Here is a 22,415-nt window from a genome sequence, read left to right as displayed (position 1 = left end):
TTATTCTTAAAAAAAGAAAAAGAAAAAAAAAAAAAGAAAAGAAAAGAACAAAGAAAAATCTTAAAAAGAAGATTTTAAACTGAATAAAAGTAGTCATCACAAACGTATTTCGTAATAATAAATTGCGAACGGTTCACTTTTTTCTTTGCTCTGAAAGAATTTTATGCAATAATAATACGAAGATAAACGTTAGACTTGACTTTTAATTTAAAAAGAAAAAAAAAAAAAAAAAAAAAAGAAAAAAGAAAAAAAAAGAAAAGTATCGAAATTGAAGCTCGTAAACCGTATCGATCGTTTCGTCTGTGGATGTATTTTTCGAAGGACTTCGGATAATTTCCGAGCTTGACGATAGAAAGCGAAGCAGGACACGACAAAGGCGATATAACTTTGTCTTCTATCATAAAGTAATCATCGCCCACGGCATCGGGTTATGACTGTCGGAAATATCGTTGCCTCCAACGAAACTTTACTCTGGTAAAACGAGCTTGGTACGTTCGTCGACGTAGAACGTGTGGAAGTGAAGAAAGAAAGAGAGAGAGAGAGAGAGAGAGAGAGAGAGAGAGAAAGAGAGAGAGAGAGAGAGAGAGAGAGAGAGTTTACGATGAGTATTACGTGTATGTCTTTTACCTTGCCAGAGTTCATTCCTGAGTGAACGAAAGATCACCGGTTGAGTGAGTTGAAGAATTCTAAGGTTAATGATAAGGAGACTGAGAAATAGGGCAAAACTCGACAACTTGAACCTTTCGACGGTGTTTCCACGATAAGAAATATATATCGTTAGATTCAAATTAATCATTTAAATGTATTCATTCATTATATCATGTATTTTCAACGATTATAAATTTCAAATATATATGCCAACATTTTACGAGATAAGATAGAAAAGTATCAAATAAAATATGGATAATACTTGTTCTTTTTTTTTTTTTTTTTCATTTTAATTGAAAAATATTACAATTATTAAATACAATACGATTGTTGTTAAATAAAATATTTAATAGAGACAAATACTTTTTATTATTAAATCATAAATTATTTATATATAATATTGTCGTTTTATTGGACATCGTTCAAAATTTAATAAAATTTTATAAATATATATACGCTTGCAGTGATAAGATATAATACAAAGTGATAATGACTGCCGATTATAGACGCTGCATAGTTATCGATGATCATACTAATTTATCATTTTATTTAGATAAAAATCTTAAGATCGATTTCAGGACATAGAAAGTCATATACGAGAATATAGTATCGCGATAACGTATCATTAACCATCGATATATTTATATATGATATTTTCTTTTATATATTTGTGTATTAATTATCTAAATCGTTTGTCTCTTAAATCATCGTTAGCTAAAGTAAATTTAATTAAAAGCTTAACGTAAATTATTATATTTGAAATGTCAAAATAAGTTTGAAAAACACGTTTGTTTCTCTTTCGAATGATTAATAATGACGTAAAAAATTGGAAAATTGATAGGTATGAATTCTCGATAATATTTTTTTCGCAAATTAATTAATTAATTAATTCGTTGAGCTGATCAGCGAGCAGTCAATTGCAACGGGAATCCCTCAAAGTTTTAATTTAGCCCTGTTCGTATTATTGCATTCATCATTGTGTGGTTGTTCTTCTATCCTTGTTGGATCACTCGCAAAAGCTACCGAAGGATGAGGAAGTTTGTAACGTGTCGACCGCAGCACATGTCACGAGAAACATATAAAGCGTAACACCGAAAACGGTGTGTTCGTTCATGGTATACGTACGGTCTGCACTCCACGTTCGAATTAATTTGCATCTTTCGAAAATACAAGAACGCAATTGGATTTGGGTTTCATAGAGAATCCTTTGACCATTGACCATTTCGATCAACGTCACTAGTGTATTCTTCCCATTTGATTTCCTGTGGTTCAAATCTAATTGTTGTTTCGATCGATGCATTTAAAAAAAATTTTTTTTTTTTTAACAAAATTATTTATATTAAGAGTAAACATACGCTTGATGTTATTCAATATTAATAAAAATCTTTTATATTATTGTTTTGGAAAGCTATATGAGACATGAAATCTCGTAGATCATATGATTCTTCTTTGAAATTATTAAGATTTTTCTTTTTCTTCATATTAATAAATTTCTATTATAAATTTCTTCTTTTTCTGTATATTTATTTAATAATGTCGCTCTTAATATTGGATCCCTTTAGACTATGGGATCATCGATTGTCATGAAAGAAGTATTTCTTTTCGTGTAACTCTTGACAACAACTCGTGACATTTAAAATTCATTTAACATAAAATATTAAAAAAAAAATAAAAAACGAAGTATAATGAGAATAAAAGAATCAGCAAAAAAAAAGGATAGAAATACAAAATTAAATAAATATCATAAAAGATTAAAAACGTAATCGAGATTTCTTCGAAACGAAACGAATGATAGAAATGACATCATTTCATTGTAACGATAAGGATCGGAATATCGTAGCGAATAGAAAAAATAAGAAGAGGAAAAAACACACAATATCACGTAAGGAAAAAGTACCTTCATAACATATGTTCGGTTGAACGTTAAGTTTACGTAATAATAATTTTCTATTGTAATAAAAAAAAAGCGAGTGCATTAGCGCGTTATCGTGGAACACTTCGCTCGTAGTTAAAGAGAGGACAGGAGGGGGGCGGCTTGGAGGGAGTAGAAGGGTGTGGGTGGGTGAGGTGATGGTCGATATCGGTGGTGCGGTTTATCGATTATCTGAGTTTGTGTGTAACTTTAACTTTTACACTTTGCGTGCAACGTTGTGTGTAACTGAAGTATACTTCGAACCACCGAAGCGTGAGCTACACAGCTGCCGTGAATACCTGCCGATGATGCCTTTTGATGAGACGAGCTTCAAATAGTTTTCTAAAAGACTTCTTTTTCTTCTTTTCTCTTTTTTTTTTGTTTTAGAATTTTTTATATGTATATAATAATAATAATAATAATAATAATAATAATAATAATAATAATAATAATAATAATAATAATAATTTCTTAATAACTTTTTTGAAATTCCAAATATAAAAATGTATAAAAGTCGATAAAATTATTCGATAATAATTTATGAGCTTTTGGAGAAATTTGAACTGGACGTTTTTTTTTCTTTTTTTTTTTTTTTTTTTTTTTTTTTTTTTTTTTTTTTTAATCGTTATACATATGCGATAATCGATAGTAATTATCGGATATAGGTTAAATTAGAAGAAGTATTATTTGGCTCAATCAAATATATATATATATCTAATCGAAAAATTTCAACTGATAGAGAGAGACATATCGATAATTTTGATAAATATCGTTTAATGTTCTTTAATTCGACGATTTGATCTTTATTTATTCATGACAAATAAGAATCGTGAGAAAGTATAAAAACGTTGGATGATCAAAGTTGAACTGTGTCGATTGAGATATTTTCTTAAGTGGGAAGAAATGAGACGGGTTCGTCCCATGTTCTCTATCTCTCTCTCTCTCTCTCTCTCTCTCTCTATATATATATATATATATATATATGGATGTGTGTGTGTATATATATATATACCTATGGATATATGTAGGTATAAGTAAAGGAAAGGAAAAGATGTTTCCCATAGCACCCTTCGAAAATTCCTCTTAAGGGGAAAACGATCGTCGTGCAATCTGTCGAGCATGTCACTTCTCGCAAGCGCCGATAGCAGATTGCGTTTTCCCCTTTGAAAACCCGGAAAAAGGGGGGCCCTTTTGGCCTATCGAGCCATCCTCCTTGAGAAGAAGGATAGATGGTAGGTATTTCTGATCGAGCGTTAATTAATCATTCGATCGACATCCTAAAGAAAAAATATATATCTTTCACGCGTCCGATCTGGTGAACGCGAAATTGCATTAGGGTATACGTCTACTCCTGTCAATAATTTCATTATTCTTCTTACATTTACGTAGTTTACGTTCGTACAAGAATGAATGTAAATCAAAATCACGTTTCTCCAATGATTTTTCTTTTTTTTTTTTCTTCCACGCCGACGCGAAGAAAATTAATAAAAAGTGTAGAACGTAGGTAGATTAAAAAGGAAGTCTTTTTTTTTTTTTTCTTTAACCTTTTTTTCTTTATCTTCTTCTTCTTTTTTTTTTTTTTTTTTTTTTTTTATTTTGTTTTTTCTCTTCTTCTTTCAATAATTTTCACGAATACGAACGTATAGCGACTTTTTCTCTTGTATTTTTTGTTTCGTTTTCTTTTTCTTTCATTTGAAACTTTTAAATCAACTGACTTATCGTAATGATTATTCGTATGATTTTTATATAGGATATTTGAAAAATTTGTCATTTGTAAATAATGATTTGAAACTTTTAGAGAAGAGACGAGATATATAGCATGTATTTACTATTGGACGAATGAAATCAAATCCTAGGGCAGTATAGACACATAGATACATACATATGTAGTCCATCGTAGCGTGACTTGAAGTCAATTCGATATAACACGAGTTTCTCCGATCGATTCAGACATGCATACATATATACATACATACATACATACATACAGACAGACATACATACATACATACATACGTTCAAAAGCATCGCCAGCATTATTAGGATCGCGCTGACGAGTACGTTTCCATCAGCTTTTCCAACCGATATCGTCCTTTCGTATTTCATTCGCATGATAGAACCTATCCCGAGTATATAAATTAGTTGAGCGTGCATGGCATCTAATATCTCGTGTCTCGAATGTTAACGTCGAATTCTTTCATTTTCATTTGTTATTATTATTATTAAAAAAAAAAAAATATATATATATATATATATTAGATGGACCAGAAAGTAATATCGTTTCTGCGCATGTCGATATTTGATTGTGATTAAAAATAAAAACTTGTTAAAAATTTATTCGTTTGAATTTAATTTAAGAAAGTGACATTACTTTCCGGTTCCCCTAATATATATTCGACATTTATAAATATTAACTTACCAATTTCGAGATACTTTTGATGTACCGGGTCGTATTGATCCCACGTGAGACTTCGAAAACGACTTTTTTCTCTACTAGCCGGTAAAAGCGTGTCATTTCTTGTATGATGATCAACGCCATTTGGATTTCTGCAAAGAAATAATAATATTTTAATGATATTATCATTGAAAGTAGACTTGTGTAGATTAAATTGTATAAGAAAATTTGTATATAATGATTAAACGATAGAATTGTTGATAAAGGAAATTTCTATTAACAATTAATAATACGGCTAATAATATTTATTAATATATATATATACATAATTTATATCGAATAGTGTAAAATCCCTTCCTATAACCGGATGGTGAATATCATAGCAGGATCCATTCGATTTCGTTACGTAGAAGAGGTTTATCATCGAACGATATACCATGTTCGTACATACATACTTATGTATATACATATATAGATACATACATATATACCGAAGGACGTAACCATCCATTGGGACCCGTTCGTGGCTTTTGCCAGCAGCGTTCCTTCGAGGGCCGGAAGTAATACACGCTTTAGCTCGTTCAGTTTACATTAGCCTTCACTCGGTATAGCCTCGCCCTTTGCTAAGGCCCTTTAGTAACAGCCTTTACTTTCAGCTCGCACTTTCGACATCCTTTGAGGGTTTAGTCTTCCCTTCTTCTCCTCCTTCTCTCTTTTCTTTTCGTTCTTTGTCTTCTCTGTCGTCTCGTTCTTGTCTTTTTCCAAAGTTACAGATGATACCCTTTGTAATTAGTTTAGGGGTTTTACAAAGGTTTTCCCTCCGACGTTCATCTCTTTATTTCATTTATTTACATTTTTGTTTTTTCCCTAAAGAAATTTTTTACAGAGAATCGATAATATTTTTCCTCTAATCATTTCCTCCCTCCCCCCACCCCTTATATTTTATCATTTCGTCTTTCTTCTTCTCATTAAAAATTTATGTCTCATTAATGATTAAGTGAACTTTCTCTATTGTTCGATGTAAGTACTTACATCGTTGTATAGTTCGTACGTCACAAGACAAAGAGAGAGAGAGAGAGAGAGAGAGAGAGAGAGAGAGAGAGAGAGAGAGAGAGAGAGAGAGAGAGAGGGAGAGAGAGAGAGATAGAGAGTACATGTAATCCTATAAAATCTTGTATACGATGATGTATTTCAGAATATGCTCATCTTCTTAATTAATTATCTACGTATGAGCGAAAATTTTAAAATATTACATTACGTTACCGCGTAATATTATACTCTTGATATTTGATTTTCATCGAATTAATCAGCTGTTTGAAACTTCATATATATTAAAATATATTATTAGATTATAATGGGTCATATTATACGTATATAATAAACATTTATATGTTCTAATATCACGAGAGATAATGATTGAAGTAATTATAATCATTAAATCAATAATATACTTAATTCATTCAATTTTATCATAATTGATGACAAGTAAATTTTATTCAACTTCGATGGCATTTGAATATAATATAATTTCTATATTAATATAATATAATATTTTAATTTATATATTTAAATTTATATTTGATAATGTACTTCTTATGTATCGTCATACGGTCACATTTAAATTAATTTAACTTCGAATTCGTGAAAATTACATTTAACGAAATGTTGCACTTCACGCAATGCATTCGAATGTAACATATATTAAATAAACCATTAAATAGTTAAATATAAACAACATTCGAAAAAGTCGCCTTTGAAAGACATTTTCTCCGCATTTAAGGTTTAAGTGCGTATTCATTCATCTTTCTTTCTTTCTCCCTCTCACTTTTCTCCTAAAGATTTACTTTCTGGTAAGATAAACTCGGTAAAATTCGAAAGTAGAGCATATTGGGGTGAGTATTTTATTTAAACAGAGTTAACCATTAATCTTCAAGATTTTATCTCGCGTTGTAGCAAGCCACAGATATTTCCGGCTATTTTCTTGTAATTTTGTGGTCTTAAAATGTTTCCTTTCTCTCGTTTTCCTAAGGAAGAACTCGAAGAGACAACTGGAGGAGAGGAGAGAGAAAGACATAGAGAGAAAGAGAGAGAGAGAGAGAGAGAGAGAAAGAGAGAGAGAGAGAGAGAGAGAGAGAGAGAGTAATAAAACTTTGATTACGCTGTAATCTTTCTTCCTTGATGTAACGCATAACCAGAGAGAAGAGTTTACCCCACGGGGTAAACTTGGCCGTAGAGCTCCCGATGAAATCCTATTGTATTCTACGTTAATAACTATTATAGTACTAGCGAACGTGCTCGTTCGTGTGAAAAGTAGAAAATGAAGATTCTTTCATCTTTTATTCGTTTATTCGTTACGGATATCACGCTCGTATTTTTACAACAGAAATTTCACGATCAAAAAACTTCATGTCAAAGAACTTCATCTTTCGCAAAGATTTGAGACAATAAAAGGAAAAAGAAATTCAACATAGCATAGCGAAATTGATATTACAAAGAAAAAGAGAGAGAGAGAGAGAGAGAGAAGAAAAAAGAATAGAACATCTAAATCGTTATAATATGAATTAATTTTATGCAAGATTTATTACGTACTTTGTAAAGTTTTTCCAATAATAAATACATTTTTGAAATGATAATATTGTCAGATTGTTTAAATCCCAAGATTCATTATTACGCATGATAAAATTCATATAAGAAATAAAACTTTTTGAACGAATCATTTTTGAACGAATAATCTTTTAATCGACGATATTAGATATTAAATTTAATATTTATAATTGACTTGTTGAAATCAATTTGTGAATTTAATAAGTATTCAAAAAATTTTTAAAGAAAAAACAATTAACAGTTGTTAACGTTACATGATTATTATACTTATATATATGTATATACTTGTATGCTATTATTATGTTAATAGTTATGTAGAAACATAATATGTATGTATAGTCATCGAAGGAGAGAGAAGAAGAGAATAGATAGTCTTAAAGACAAAGGATTTCGATTAGGATGCATTCCCAACGAGACTACTGGATAAGTTGTAACAGTGGGGATCGTGTAACCACACGACCGAGAATAATCTATAATGCAAGGGCAAGTTTGGTACGCGATTGTCCCTTCATCGAGAGGAAAGCTCGATGAGACATTATAAAGCTCTCTTAGGTGGTAGATCTTCGTCTAGGAGCCGATGTTTCAGCTAACATAATTCTACGCTTCTACGGTAGATTCCTTGTCATTCGACGAGCCTCTATATCCCACACAGATACACATGGGTGCGCACATGTTTACAAGGAAACGATTAAACTGCCGTGCTAAAGCTTACTACTCCTTTCTCAAGAAACACGTTGCTCTGGTACGATCAACGTGCGACACCTAAACTGAATACGTAATAATCCAGGAGTTTAGAGTAAACACACGATCGTGCACTTAACACCGACTGCATTTAACTCACTCTACCTTTTCTAACGGATCGCTTCGTTATGACTCTCAACCTGATGATCGTGATTGTTGAACTCGTCGGTTTCTCGATTACGATTAACCTATCAACAAATTACCGCAACACGATCTCAGTTCATCGGAACCTAATAATCCGATTTTAATATTAACTTGTTTTTACTTTTTCTCAAATACTTTTTATTAAATACTAATGTTAATAACAAAATGAATGAACTATCTTATTAGAAATGAATATAACCTTTTTTATTTCGTTATTTTATTCTATTATTAATTATGTTATATTTTCTTAATAAATATTACGTTGATATAATTTAGATCAAATTATTATTAGTATGACGAATTTGAAATTATGTGAAAATGAAAAAATATATCTGCAATGTTTTACGGGGAAAAAAGACGGTCGTTTTTCAAAAATATCTCAATTCATTGTCCTAAGCGAACTTTCATGCGTTGTTAATTTGAAAGCTGTCAGTTTCTAATCGCCAGCTGAAAATGGCTTATTTCGATTGTTCACGACACGACAAATGACTTCCATTTTCTCGTGCGAAAAAAAGAAGAGAGAAAGGGAATTGAAATCGCGCCCAAAATTGAAGCTCGAGCGACGAAATATGCAACATACGAGCGTATAAAAGCTTCTGCTGCTTCTGCAGTTTCGAGATGAGTATAAAGATGAGATGAAGAGAGAGATAGTGAGAGAAAGAGAAAGAGAGAGAGAGAGAGAGAGAGAGAAATAGTAAAGAGAAAAGGATAAAGATGGTGCATCCCTTGACAGAAAAAGACATCCCTGTAGTATGGACTCCTTTTATTGCTTTTAACAATAGGCTCGACAGTATGTTTGTCAAGAATGTGTTAATTGTTTGCAATCAAAGAAAAAGAGAAGAAAGGAGAGAGAGAGAGAGAGAGAGAGAGAGAGAGAGAGAGAAAGAGAGGATGAATAAAAGAGCTTGGTAGGAAGATATATAAATGGTAATTCTATACGATATGTTATAATTACGATATATCTCTATAGTAGTCACAAGTATAACGATATTTAACTTTGTTCCAAGTAATTTCACCATGTATTAATAAAAAAAATCTTTTGCTATATTCTTATAATAATAAAATCTCTATGAGCGAAGATCTTGAAAATTTGAAAAATAAGTATGCGATATCAAATGGCTAATATAATTTTTAAAGAGAAAGAATATGATGTATGAACATTTTCTGTTATTTTTGTCTACCAAAATTATATTGATATATTATGTATAATAGGAACGCGATAACGCTAAAAGATATAAAGGATTTACGTTTGAATAATTTCGTTGGAAACCTTTTTTCATTAAACAAATATTCATCTTTCCTGGAAAAAAAAAAAATTGATTATGGGAAAAAAAAAGCGATATGGAAATATTCATACTCTTAACGATAAATGTTAAATATTAACGATTGAATAATATAAATGTTTAAATAAAATAATTTCTACCTTTTATTTTTGCATGATCGTAGAATATGATATATGTTTAAATATTTATTGATATTATATATAATATCATTGTAGATTTACATTTCCGCTTATCTCGATTTACATTTGATATCGTTTTAAGTATAGATCATCATTCTTCGGTAAAGTAAATAATTTGGTATTTGATTTTGATTTAATTGATGTTCATTTGGTTAATTGATACCATTAAAGGGGATAAGGTAAAATTTTTCAATGTACTTTTGTCAGAATGGATGGAAACAGGCCATGCGGAATAGAAAACGTATATACATATGTAAGTAAATTATATATATATAGAGAGAGAGAGAAAGAGAGAGAGAGATATGTACGTTGGTTGCTATCTATGTATATATAACGTTTATATTATCAGAGTATATAGAAACAAGTTTACTATTACGTCTAAAGACTGATGAATCTGTTCAATGCCAGATAATCTATTTATGTGTGTTCTTACGCGTCGCATGCGCTTTTCAACATAGGAATCGATTTTTTTTACAGTACAATCGGATGAATCCAAAGGATAAAAGGATAGTTAGCCACGCTAGTGTACTTTCGTAATACCATTCTTCGACTTCGCTAAAGGCTATTAAAGTGTTTGCATTTAATAGAGGATTTGATTTTTTGTTCTTCTCTTTCTTTCTTTCTTTCTTTTTTTTTTTTTCATTTTTTATTCCCTCGAATAAAGACATGAAGTACAATTATTTTCCGTCGTTATCGCATATGCGAAATAGTTTAAAGCGTAGCTCGAAGGAATATCTTTTAGAAAATAGTTTACACGGTGTGCCATACTTCGCCGATTCTACACGTCCAAAATGGGAGAGGTAAAAGAAAAAAAAATAAATAAATAAATAAAATAATTCGTTTGTATAATTCTCCAGAAGAACAATTAACGATAGAAAATTTCTTTTCTTTTTTCTTTTTTTCTTTTCTGTTTTTTTTTTTTTTTTTTTTTTTTTTATCTTTTTTCCTTCTGCTTAGAGGACTATGGTTTTTGTTAACGATAACATCTATCGTAACAACGATCGTCACGATTATAACAATTTGGGGTAAGTTTCAAAATAATCCGACATTGACGGAATTGGAGACACGGGTGTCCGAAGAGGTAATATCTTTTCCACAAGTATTTCTTTGCTTCGAAGGAAATCAATTAAATGTTTCAGATAAAAATGAGGTACGAAATGAAATAATTAATTAATTAATTTGATATTTTTTACATCGTTAAATTTCAATCGATCGTTAAAAATTATTACTGTTCAATTAATATTATATTTCTAATTCATAGATCGAAAAAAGATTTTACGAAAAAATATACGAATGGAAGTGGGATGAGAAGATAAGCGATGAAATTAAAGAAAAGATATCGAATAAAGTGACAAATTTCTATAATGCCTTTAAACAATGGACACCACAATGTGATGATATATTAGAGAACAATATTGTCACGTGAGTTAAGTAACGTCCTTTGACGTAATATTTGATTGAAAGTAAAAGCAAAAGCAAAGGCAAAAGTTAAAAAAAAAAAAAAAAAAAGAAAGTAAATAAAAGAAAAATAAAAAAAACGTTTTCTTTCTTTTTTTCAGAAATAATAGAAATATTCGAGGAAAGGACTTTAGGAAGGTCGTCACACCTGCTGGAGTTTGTTGCAAATTTAATTTCTCTAAGACCATTTCGATTGAGGACATGCCATTCAAATTGGAATTCAAACCCACCTTATTTCCATTAAAGTGATTTATACTTAATTTATAGAAATATTATAATTGATTATTAATATTACGTTTTGACGTTCCTTAATTGGAAATTTTTCTTTCTTCCTTTTTGTAGACTTTATATAACGGACAAGTTCGATGTTGGACCTAATCGTGATATTATACCTCACATAAAGCTTAGAATACCTACAAGTATGCAGCTTTATGTATTTCATACTTATGTAACTTCGGATTTTCAAATGCTTTCGGATTATCAAAGACAATGTCATTATGGCAATATGGGCCGATTGAGTTACGATAATTGTCGATTGAATTGCCTTTTGAAGGATATATCAAAAAAATGCAATTGTTTGCCATGGTTTTTAAAAAAAAAACAAATCAAAGAATGTTCACTATCTCAATATTTTTGTCTGACAAAGGCATACGACAAATATATTGATTGTAAATGCACTTTACCTTGTAATTTTACAGTATATAGATTAATGAAAACAGTAGAGGGCTTTGATAATGATACGGAAAATTTATCATCCACCGAAATTATTTTAAACTGGCCGGACGTTATATTCCGTAGAGAAGTTCGTTTTGGTTATATGGATTTAGTGGTAGGCTTCGGTGGTATTGCCGGATTGTTTCTAGGATATTCCTTATTGACATCTTTCGAATTATTTTATTATCTGAGCTTTCGTGCATATTGCGGAGCCGTATTAGATTCGTCACGAAAAAGTCATAATATTATTATGATACGTTCGAAAAAAGTTAGATTTATTAATATTAATAATGAACAATTTAAGCCTGAGATTAAGTTTATATCATATAATAATTTTGAAAATGATAAAATATTTTATAAAAAGTAATTGATCAATTATACAAGAGAATAAGACAAGTATTGTGTGTTATCTGTAATGCTTTTATTTATTATTCAATAGTAAATAGATCTCATAAGTTTTCTTACATATATATATATATATATATATATATATATATATATATATATATATATATATATATATACATACATATGTGTATACATGGTAATATATGTTGCATACTTATGTACACAAATAAAAATAAGAATTGAATAAATTATTAATATCTTATTCTTAGTTCTTTAAACATTTTCATTGAGTTACAATTTTACGATATATAATATGAATGTAAATGTTTTTATTGCGACTGGAATGTTTGGATAGAATAACACTCGTTGTATTCTCTCTTTTTATGTATTTTTTTTTGTTTTTTTTTTTTTTTAAATATATATATATATTTTTTTACTATTTACTTTTAATTTTTTGTTTTTCTTTTTTTTCTTTCTTTTTTTGTCCTCGATCACATTTGACTCCTATGAATTTGTACTTCATTAAACAAGCTGGTTACATGCCATTACGTGTCGCATGAGCTTGTCACATCGTACAAATGAATTTTTCTCTACAATTAGACAAATCCATTGAATAAAAAATGGACATATGAATGCACAATCGTATTACATAGTTCTCCGGTTTCTTGAAAAGCATGAAGTACAATTATTTATTTATCTCCTTTTTCGTATATTCGAAGGAGCTTGAAATGTAACTCAAAAGGAATTATTTTACAGAAAATAATTTACATTAGTTTAAAATGGTGTAAAAACCATTAGGTAATAATCAATAATTAATTAATTAAATAATAAATGTAAGTAATAAACGTATATACGTAAAGATATATAAATTGAATATCTTTGTTTTTTTTTTTTTTTTTTTTTTTTTATTATTCAAAAGAATGTGATTTTTGTTAACGAATAATGTCTGTTATTGAATCGATCATTATTATTTGGAATAATTATTAATTAGATTCAACTTTAACTATAGACGGGAACGTGAACGAAACTAAAATACTTTATTCTCGATTATTTCTTTGTCTCAATGGAAATCAATTGAATTTTTATGAAACAAACGAGGTATGAAACGTTGATTTAAGAATTGTTTTACTCGTCATATTGAAAGTATTAATGGTATCAATGGATTATATTATAATTAATATCACGTTTGTTACAGTCTGAAAAGAAGTTTTTGCTAGAGTAAGTATATGTAAGTAGATGGGAAATGAGATGAAAAAATAAGCGACGATATTTGAAGAGAAAAATTTCAAACAAAAATGAAAAGTTTTCTTTTTTAACTTTTTCATATGATCGATTTCATTTTATTTTTTTTTTCTTTTTTTTTTTTTTTGTAAATTAATATACTTCATTTTCATTTGCTTTCACGTTTCTGTATCATCTTTCTCCAATAATAATAACGCAATATTATATTTGTCTTGTTTTTTCTTTTCTTTTTTATTTTCAGATCGAACAAATATATTCATGGAAGAAACTTAGTAAAACTAATTACACTAGCTGGGATTCGTTGTAAGTTTGATACCTTCCATATAAAAAAAAATTTAAAAAAAAAAAGCGAACATCGTGATTTCAGTTTATATCAAGATTCTTTCCAATCGAGAAGTGATTTATCTTTTGTTAACCAAAAAAAAAAAAAACAAAAAAAAAAAAAATAGTGAAGTTATCTATGGATATTTATCTAAAATAATATCGATATTCTTTCATAGATTTTATAGTGTTTATAAGAAAAAAATTTGGATCTAGGATTTAATCATATCTATTCTTATCTTCCATTGGAAGTTTAGACTGTTCTTCAAATTTGGAAGTATCTTATAATTCGGACTTACGTTACTTCAAATTTTTCAAATGTTATCGACTTATCAAAGACAATAACGTTTCGATAAACAATCCACTTGTAATAATTGTCAATTAAGTCGCATTGCTAAGGTTATATCGAATTGTAGAACTTTTAAGAATGACGAATAAGAATGATCATTGGTAAAAAGTTTGTATAAGTCTGACGAAAAAATTTTTCAAATCTTACCTAAGTGAACGATCGACAATCTAAATGAATAATAATCGATTGAAATGATACTCAGTCTATGAAATGAATATTGATACTTCAGTTTATGTTTATTTTTGAAGTGTCTCTGAGGATGATGCATCACACGCAGATTCATGCATTGCAACAGGTAAACCGCTACTTAGAAGGTCCTTCCCTTTTCTCCTTTTCCTTCTCTCTCTCTCTCTCTCTCTCTCTCTCTCTATCTCTCTCTCTTTCTCTCTCTTATCTCTCAAGCTAGGTATGCATAATGGATGAAGAGATGAGAGAGAGATGAGTGAGTGAGAGAGAAAGAGAGAGAGAGAGAGAGAGAGAGAGAGAGAGATAGAAATAGAGATAGAGAGAAAAGTAGGTACTCGGGTGTCGAGGGAAGCGAGTGAAGTGGGGTGAAGAATCGATAACGGGTTCGAGGTTATCAGAGGGCAAGGAAACGGAGCAGAGAGCCAAAGACGAAGTTACATCGAAGAGGTCGTCGAGCTTCAGTTGAAGTCGTTGTAATACTCTCGGATGATACCTCGAACGATCTGTTCTTGGACAATGGAATATGTTTTTCTGCTTTTTCGAAATATTTAAAGATCGAGATATAATCTTTCAAAAATTATTTCTTCGATGAATAGGTTAAAATTATTAACATATAATCGTTTTTGTAAAAATTATCTATCGTCTATATATATATATATATATATATATATATATATATATATATATATATATATATATATATATCTCAGTCGATCAACATTTTTTATTTTTTATTGATCGTATAAAATACTTGAAATTCTCTTTGAGAAATGTTAAATAAGCGTAAATGTTTTTATAATCGCACGCGTTTACGCTCGTGCATTTCGATGATTCCTATACCAGTAACAGAGATGCTAATCCGAACAATATTTTCAAATGAAAAGCTTGATAAAGTCTACATATTAGTGATAAAAAGTACCTCGTATCTCGTCGAAACGTTCATCAATTGTTTTGTGAAACATTTAATTGTGCTAAAAGGTTAATCGAATATACTGGCTTTTATTTGAATAATCGGCCTTAATGTTCACTCGTTTCAACTTTATTGATACTCCAATAATTTCCTCCGTGATAATAGATATACGCTGGAAAAGGATTTCGCTATAAAAACCGATGAAATTATAATTATTAATCTTTGAATACTCAGGAACGTATATAAAAAGGAAAATTTGTTCGATGATTAATGCTTCTTTATTATTATATGAATAATACAAGCCAAGTTTTACCCTTTGACTCGTCATCCCTTTTTGTCGTTTAACGTTTAATGCATGCATAAACATTTAATTAAATTTATATTTAAATTATATAATCAGCTGTTTCCTCTTTCTTTTTTTTTTTTTTTTTTTTTTATCTTTCCTATAGAGAAAAATGCATTGATACGTTATCGCTTAAAAATGATAAACGTTTATTATCTATGATCGAACGTGATAACATTTCGACTTATTTATCTCGACGCGATAATAAAAAAAAAAAAGAAGAAAAAGAAAAAGAAAAAAGAAAAAGATGATATCTGATCTTCAGGTAATTCATTTGATACATTTATACATCCACACACATATACGCAAATATATTGTATTTTAAACAATTTACAAAAAAAAAGAAAAAAAAAAAAAAAGATGTCAGTAGAAAATTTCAAAGAAATACATTATCTTCGCTATTTTCAAAAAGAATTGGTAAGAAAGGTGAAAGAGAAGAAAATGTATTTGTACTTTAATATATATGGATTACGTTTGTGCTCGTGTAATGTGTGAAAGTATTAAACTAACATATAGATACATCGTTAAGAAAGGAGTGTGCTACTGAAAAGAAGCCATACGCGGCATAATGTCTTTCTTCATGGTTCACTGGAGACAGATGTATTCTATCTTATACGAGCGATACCGAACCTTACGCTCTAGGCGTCAGTATTCCAATGCCGAGGGAGAAAAATTCTATTAGGGCGGATTCGCGTGAAAATCATGTTTGCGCGCGTCTTCGTTCGTACGTAGGAACGAAGAAGTATATATATATATATGTGTGTGTGTGTGTGTGTGTGTGTGTGTGTGTATGCACATACTTTTTCTTTTTCTATCGTTCTCTCTTTTCTTTCTTCCTTTTTTTCTTTTTTGATTTTCTTTTCTTTCCCTCTTATTTTCTTTTTTACTTTCTTTTTTTCCTTTTCGTCGCAGCATTACACCAATTCATTTCGTTCGTGCATTTCCTATTTCTTTTTCATTTTTTGTTTTCTTTTCCAAAAAAAAAAAAAAAAAAAAAAAAAAAAAAGAAAAGAAAAAAAGAAACATATCTACTCATTATAGCGAGCTATATCTTTCGTGAATATAAAAGTAAAGTTGATAAGTTCAATGAGACAATATTTTCATTTCAGATGAAATCTTTATCATCTAATTCGTTAGAATAATTTATTGGATGTTCCTTTTTTTCTTCTTCTTCTTTTTTCTTTCGAAATAAATGATAGATTATAACATGGAATTGAAAAGAAAAAAAAAGAAAGGAAATCAAGCGAAGTTATCGTATGAAAAGAATTTATATTACGTTTTTGAAATTTTCATTAAATAATTTATTCTTATTTATCTTTTTTTTTGTTCGGAAAAAATAAATTCTTTACACTTCGATACTTTGAAATATTCGATGAAAAGAGATAACTATATAGAAGATAGAAGCATATCTATTCGATGATAAATTTTCTTAATAGAATTTATATAGATATAAAAAATAAAAAAGAAAACAAAAATACAATGATTATCCTATTAAGAAAAACATAGATATTTTACTTAAATAGATTTTCTTTTTTTGCGATACGATCATAATCACTATTAAATATAATTGATTTTCACTATTATTGCAAGAAAGATTATCGTATTTCAATTTTATTCTTTATTGACTATATTTCGGAGAATCTTTGCTTTTTGATATATAATCTTGATTAATCTAACAAAATTATATTCTTACTTATCTTGTTACTGTGGATTATATGGAAATTATCCGTGAGAGAGAGAGAGAGAGAGAGAGAGAGAAAAAGAGAGAGAGAATTTTATCTAGTTGAAATAGACAAATATTTATCTATTATTTAGATATATACATATACATACACTACGAACTATTTCATTGATATTTATAGTTTGATGCACGGTTAAAACGCTATAAATGACGAACAAATATCAAGTCGTTCAATGTTTCGTTCATTTTCATTCTCTCTTTATCTCTCTTTCTTTCTCTGATCGTTAAGCGATCCGTAACAATGGCAAAGCGCGAAAGAATAACGGAAAAAAAAGAGGAACGGAAACGAACGGATAAATTCGTTCGTTCGCGATCCGGTAAATACGAATCACACCGTTCGAATAGTCATTTTCTGGCGTTTCGAAATAAATAAAAAGAAAGGAAAGAAAGAAAGAAAGAAAGAAAGAAAGAAAGAAAGAGAAAAAAACAAAAGAAAAAAGAAGAAAAAAAAAAACAAGAAAGAAGAACGAAGCAACAAAGAAAAGAACAAGGAAAAAAAAAACGAGAGGAAAGAAAAAAGAGGAACGTATTTGCATTATATCGAAATGTACTGTATTTTTAGCTCGAAGAAACATGGAAGATCGTTCCTACAAAGAAAATATGATCCCAAACTCATCTGCATAGCGTAATTTGTGATATTATCTTCTATTAAATTAACCTGTATTTTCCCCATTTGCAATCGTATAACATTAAATGTAATATTGCTTTATAGAGGATAAAACGAATACAAAAGAAAAGAAATAAATATATAAATAAAATAATAAATAAATAAATAAATAAATAAATAAATAAATAAATAAATAAATAAATGCATATTAAATTACATCGGAGAGTTCACATTAAATACGATATGTAACAATTCCTTCGTGTATCGTACAAAGAAAAAAAGGAGAAGAAAAATAAAGGTAACATGATTTTTCTCGTTAATATCAAATTTCTTTCGTTGAGATTTAATAATCAATATTATTATTATCATCATCATCATCATCATCATCATCATCATTACTATTATTATTATTATTATCATCATCATTACTATTATTATTATTATTATTATTATTATTATTATTATTATCATCATCATTACTATTATTATTATTATTATTATTATTATTATTATTATTATTATTATTAACAAGAAAAATATTGCATGTTGATGTTACTGAATATTCATCGGTAATAAGGAAACGTTCCGATCGAGATTCAGATCGGTAGTGATTAAATCAGTATCGTGATCGCGAGAATGTCGTGAAACGTTGAAGTTACCAGGATGATACCGATGCGACGGACATGGTACTACAAGCGTGATGGTGGTCGGAGTCCAGGTGGACAGCGGAGATAATCTCTGGAGTTAGCGTCGGTCAAGTTTGAATTACGACATGTGACGATGCAGTCTCGCGGACGTAAATTGTGATAAATTATACCGAGGGGTATAATAATATGTACACGGTCAATATAACGTCTCTCTTCCTCTCTCTCTCTCTCTCTCTCTCTCTCTCTCTCTCTATTTCTCTTTCTCTCTCTCTCTCTCTCTCTCTCTCTCTCTCTCTCTCTCTTTCTCTCTATTTCTCTTTCTCTCTCTCTCTCTCTGTCTCTCTCTCTATTTCTATTTCTGTCTCTCTTTTCTCTCTCTCTCTCTCTCTCTCTACATTGACGATTTAATGCCGGCTTCCATAGCAATTACATCGATCGTTTCGAGTCAGAGCCATGTTACTTTTATTTCTTTCTCCCTTTTTCTCTCCCTTTTTCTCTTACTTTTCGTATATAGCCATTCTGTATATTCAAAAATACGACAACAAAAAAAAAAAAAAGAAAGAAAGAAAAAAGAAAAAGAAAAAGAAAAAGAAAAAAAAGAAAGAAAAGAAAAGAAAAGAAAAGAAAAGAAAAGAATAAAGATAAAAATTTAATCGTACAGTTAGCGTCGAACGATTTATTTCATTCTTTTTTTCAATTCGTTAGAATCGATTCGATTAGTTAATACAATTGGTTAATATCGATCTCGAACGGTAATGAAAGTAAAACAATCGATTTTCCAATTATTACTAAAATAATAGAACGTTTTGATCAAAGGAAAGATTCTCTCTCACATACACAAATACGCAAACACATATATACACACATACACACACAAACAAAGAGAGACTTAGCACACACACACACACACATGTACGCGCTTGTACAACGACACTTGCCTTTGTACGACGGAAGCTCGAAGGTATAACAAAAGAGACGTTGAAAGAAAAACTCGGGAAATTTGAAGGGTTTCTACCTCCTTCTTCAAACGCCAATATTGCTTCCTGCTCTATGCGTTATATAACACTATATATATATATATATATATATATATATATATATATATATATATATACACATATATAAATATACATATATATCTTTTATATGTATAAGATAAGTCATTACAATATGGAATATTCGAATATCTATTCTTTATATAATATCATATTGTAATGTTTTATTAAGTGTTAACGTTTAATTAATTAAATGACATAACTCTCAAAGAGAGAATGGAGTACGGATTTTACGTTCAACGAAATAATCGATTTGGATGACATGAGAGTTCTACAATGGAGAAAGAAAAATCAAAGACTAGTGAAAGACAGTAGAAACGTAACGGACAGTAAAAGTCGTACAAATAGGTTTTAAGAGAAACAATAGTAACAGAAACCTGAGACAAAAGAATCGAAGATTTTCGATCAGAAAAAGAACAGAAATGATCGAATGATAGAGCTTACACGTGACAGAAAAGAATAGAAGATTGTTCCGTTATCAAGAATCGAGTTGAAAAGGATATAAATAATATATAATAGAAAATAGTAGATAAGAGTTCAAGAAGAATATGAGAAATCTTTTCCTCTTGGTTTGTGATCATAGATAATATCAAGAAATTGTTCCTTGCTTAATTTTAAGAGAATACTTAGTTATATCTTCAAATCATTCAATTACGATTTTATATATTTATCATAAAAAAAATAGTTTCTTCGATCTTATCAACAGTTCATAAATTAGCTTGCTAATATAGTTATATATCTATCATCTAATCAAGCTTAATATTCACATTTATTTTATTTATTGAAAGATATCTAATCTGATATATTTCTTTTAAAATTTAGCCTTTACTTATTTGTATCATATCAAGTTTTAATCTGGATATTGTTATCTTTGAACTTAGCTTGATTAAAAGTTAATCTTTTTTCGAATTTCGATTTAAACGATGGAAAAGTCTTACGTTAAATCCATTTGGATTAATTTCATTTAATTTTATACTTCGTTTCCTTCCTTTCTAGTTCCCCTTTATGTTCTCTCTACCCTTTTAATTATTAATACATTATCTTGAAAAATTTCGTCAAAGGTAAGCAGGTATTAGTAGAAATCATGGTAGAATTTCGATGAAAAGGAGCATGTATACATAATAAATGGCTATAAATACGAAAGAAGGGATAATACCATTAGTTTGATAAAGGTACTATGTACATGTGAAAGGAGAAGGTGTGAGTGTTGTGATTTCTTGATCGTTTCCTTTCCTCTTTTCGTCTGTTGAAGCAAATCTCGTCTTGTGATAACAAAATGGAAAAGGGAATAAATTTTATTAGAATAAAAGGTTATATTATAAGAAGAAGGAAATGCTTGCGATATAATAATATAATATTATATAGATATAATATTATATCGAATAGATATAATTTATTATAAACATTAATTGTTTATAAATTATTTATAAATAATTATATTATATATATATATATATAATAATCGATTAATACGATTACTTAAAAAATTTACTATAAAACGAAATAAGAATGAAATTAGTTTGTTAGAATAATTTGTTCGAAGATCCTTTAAGATTTCCTGTTCTAGCAAAATTCTTGACAGATCATTCTATAAGCGCATACACATTGGTTTGAGAATCTTATGATTGAGAATTTGAGACTATCGGACGAAGGAAATTTCACTTGACTCGAACGGATCGAAATATCGTCGTTGGCTTGTTTCAGGCTAACTTTTGAATATTCATGAAGAGTATGGGGTCTGTACTTTCGCATATGTCGCCAATAACTTGCTAGTTTTGCGATGGGATCGAGTTTGTGCAGTTCGTAGCCTAAGCTATAGACAGACGTGTTCGTTGGTGGACGAGAATGTTACGTAAAAGGGGAGAAGGATCAAGAGAGAGGAATAACGAGAGAAGGAGGAGAAGGAAACGACGGAGGAAAAGGAGGAGGAGGAGGAGGAGAAGGAGGGATGTTGTGTTATCTTTCCTCTTCGAGATCGAGAACCACCGTCGTGAACGTTTCGAGTCGAGTTTGTAAGACGATAAGCTTTATGGCAATTGATCTGCTTGGATTTAGTTCAATGTACGTACTACAAAATGATATCGTTTGATAGAATTTGTTTAAATATATTAAAACAATTCGAAAAAGAATGTAATAATAATACTATTGAGGAAAAAGAATTGCGATTTTATATATTTATTACAAATTACTATACACGTATATTAGTTTTTATTTAGACAATTCCTTTTTACGTTAGAACAATAATAATTGATAAAAAACGTGATAGTAATAATCTCATTGAGAAAAATAATAATGTTGGAAATTAATAAATATAAATATATATATATATATATATATATATATATATATATATATTTTCTTTTTTGTTTTGTTTTTTTTATAATATTTTTTCGTTTGAACGGAAACAATTGACGGGAAACATAAACGATAATGAATGATAAAGAGAAATAATTATACTGGATCAAGAAAATTTAGTTTTTCGTTCGAGAAAATACATTAATGTCTATCTTTATATTATTCAATTGTTTAGATTAGATTTATATAATAAATATTCGTTAGATTTGACAAAGAACATCATCCATTCGTCT

At 29.3% G+C, this 22,415-nt stretch overlaps 2 protein-coding genes across 4 annotated transcripts in view; one reads left to right on the top strand and one right to left on the bottom strand.

Moving 5' to 3' along the window:
- Window positions 1-22,415, bottom strand: part of LOC124951669 (neuroligin-4, X-linked-like) — a 233,137-nt gene that overhangs the window by 9,757 nt on the left and 200,965 nt on the right. For all 3 annotated transcript variants that reach the window (XM_047500429.1, XM_047500427.1, XM_047500428.1), the window contains exon 11: window positions 4,980-5,107. In XM_047500429.1, the coding sequence (XP_047356385.1) occupies window positions 4,980-5,107 (128 nt within the window). The remainder of the gene's footprint in view (window positions 1-4,979; window positions 5,108-22,415) is intronic.
- LOC124951670 (sodium channel protein Nach-like) lies at window positions 10,394-12,514 on the top strand. The gene is made up of 5 exons (XM_047500431.1): window positions 10,394-10,706; window positions 10,864-11,056; window positions 11,168-11,328; window positions 11,466-11,609; window positions 11,707-12,514. The coding sequence occupies exons 1-5, from the start codon at window positions 10,573-10,575 to the stop codon at window positions 12,443-12,445; spliced, it is 1,371 nt and encodes a 456-aa protein (XP_047356387.1). The 5' UTR covers window positions 10,394-10,572; the 3' UTR covers window positions 12,446-12,514.

This window comes from Vespa velutina, chromosome 9 (assembly GCF_912470025.1).
Source record: "Vespa velutina chromosome 9, iVesVel2.1, whole genome shotgun sequence".
NCBI lineage: Eukaryota > Metazoa > Arthropoda > Insecta > Hymenoptera > Vespidae > Vespa > Vespa velutina.
Note: the sequence above shows the minus strand (reverse complement) of the source record. Positions and strands in the feature narration are given on the sequence as shown.

Bases quoted from the DNA above. Each gene is read 5' to 3' on its own strand.
- LOC124951670 (XM_047500431.1), top strand. From the start codon at position 10,573: ATGAAGTACAATTATTTTCCGTCGTTATCGCATATGCGAAATAGTTTA. The intron at 10,707-10,863 runs GTAAAAGAAAAA...CCTTCTGCTTAG, and splicing joins ACACGTCCAAAATGGGAGAG to AGGACTATGGTTTTTGTTAA. The intron at 11,057-11,167 runs GTACGAAATGAA...TCTAATTCATAG, and splicing joins ATGTTTCAGATAAAAATGAG to ATCGAAAAAAGATTTTACGA.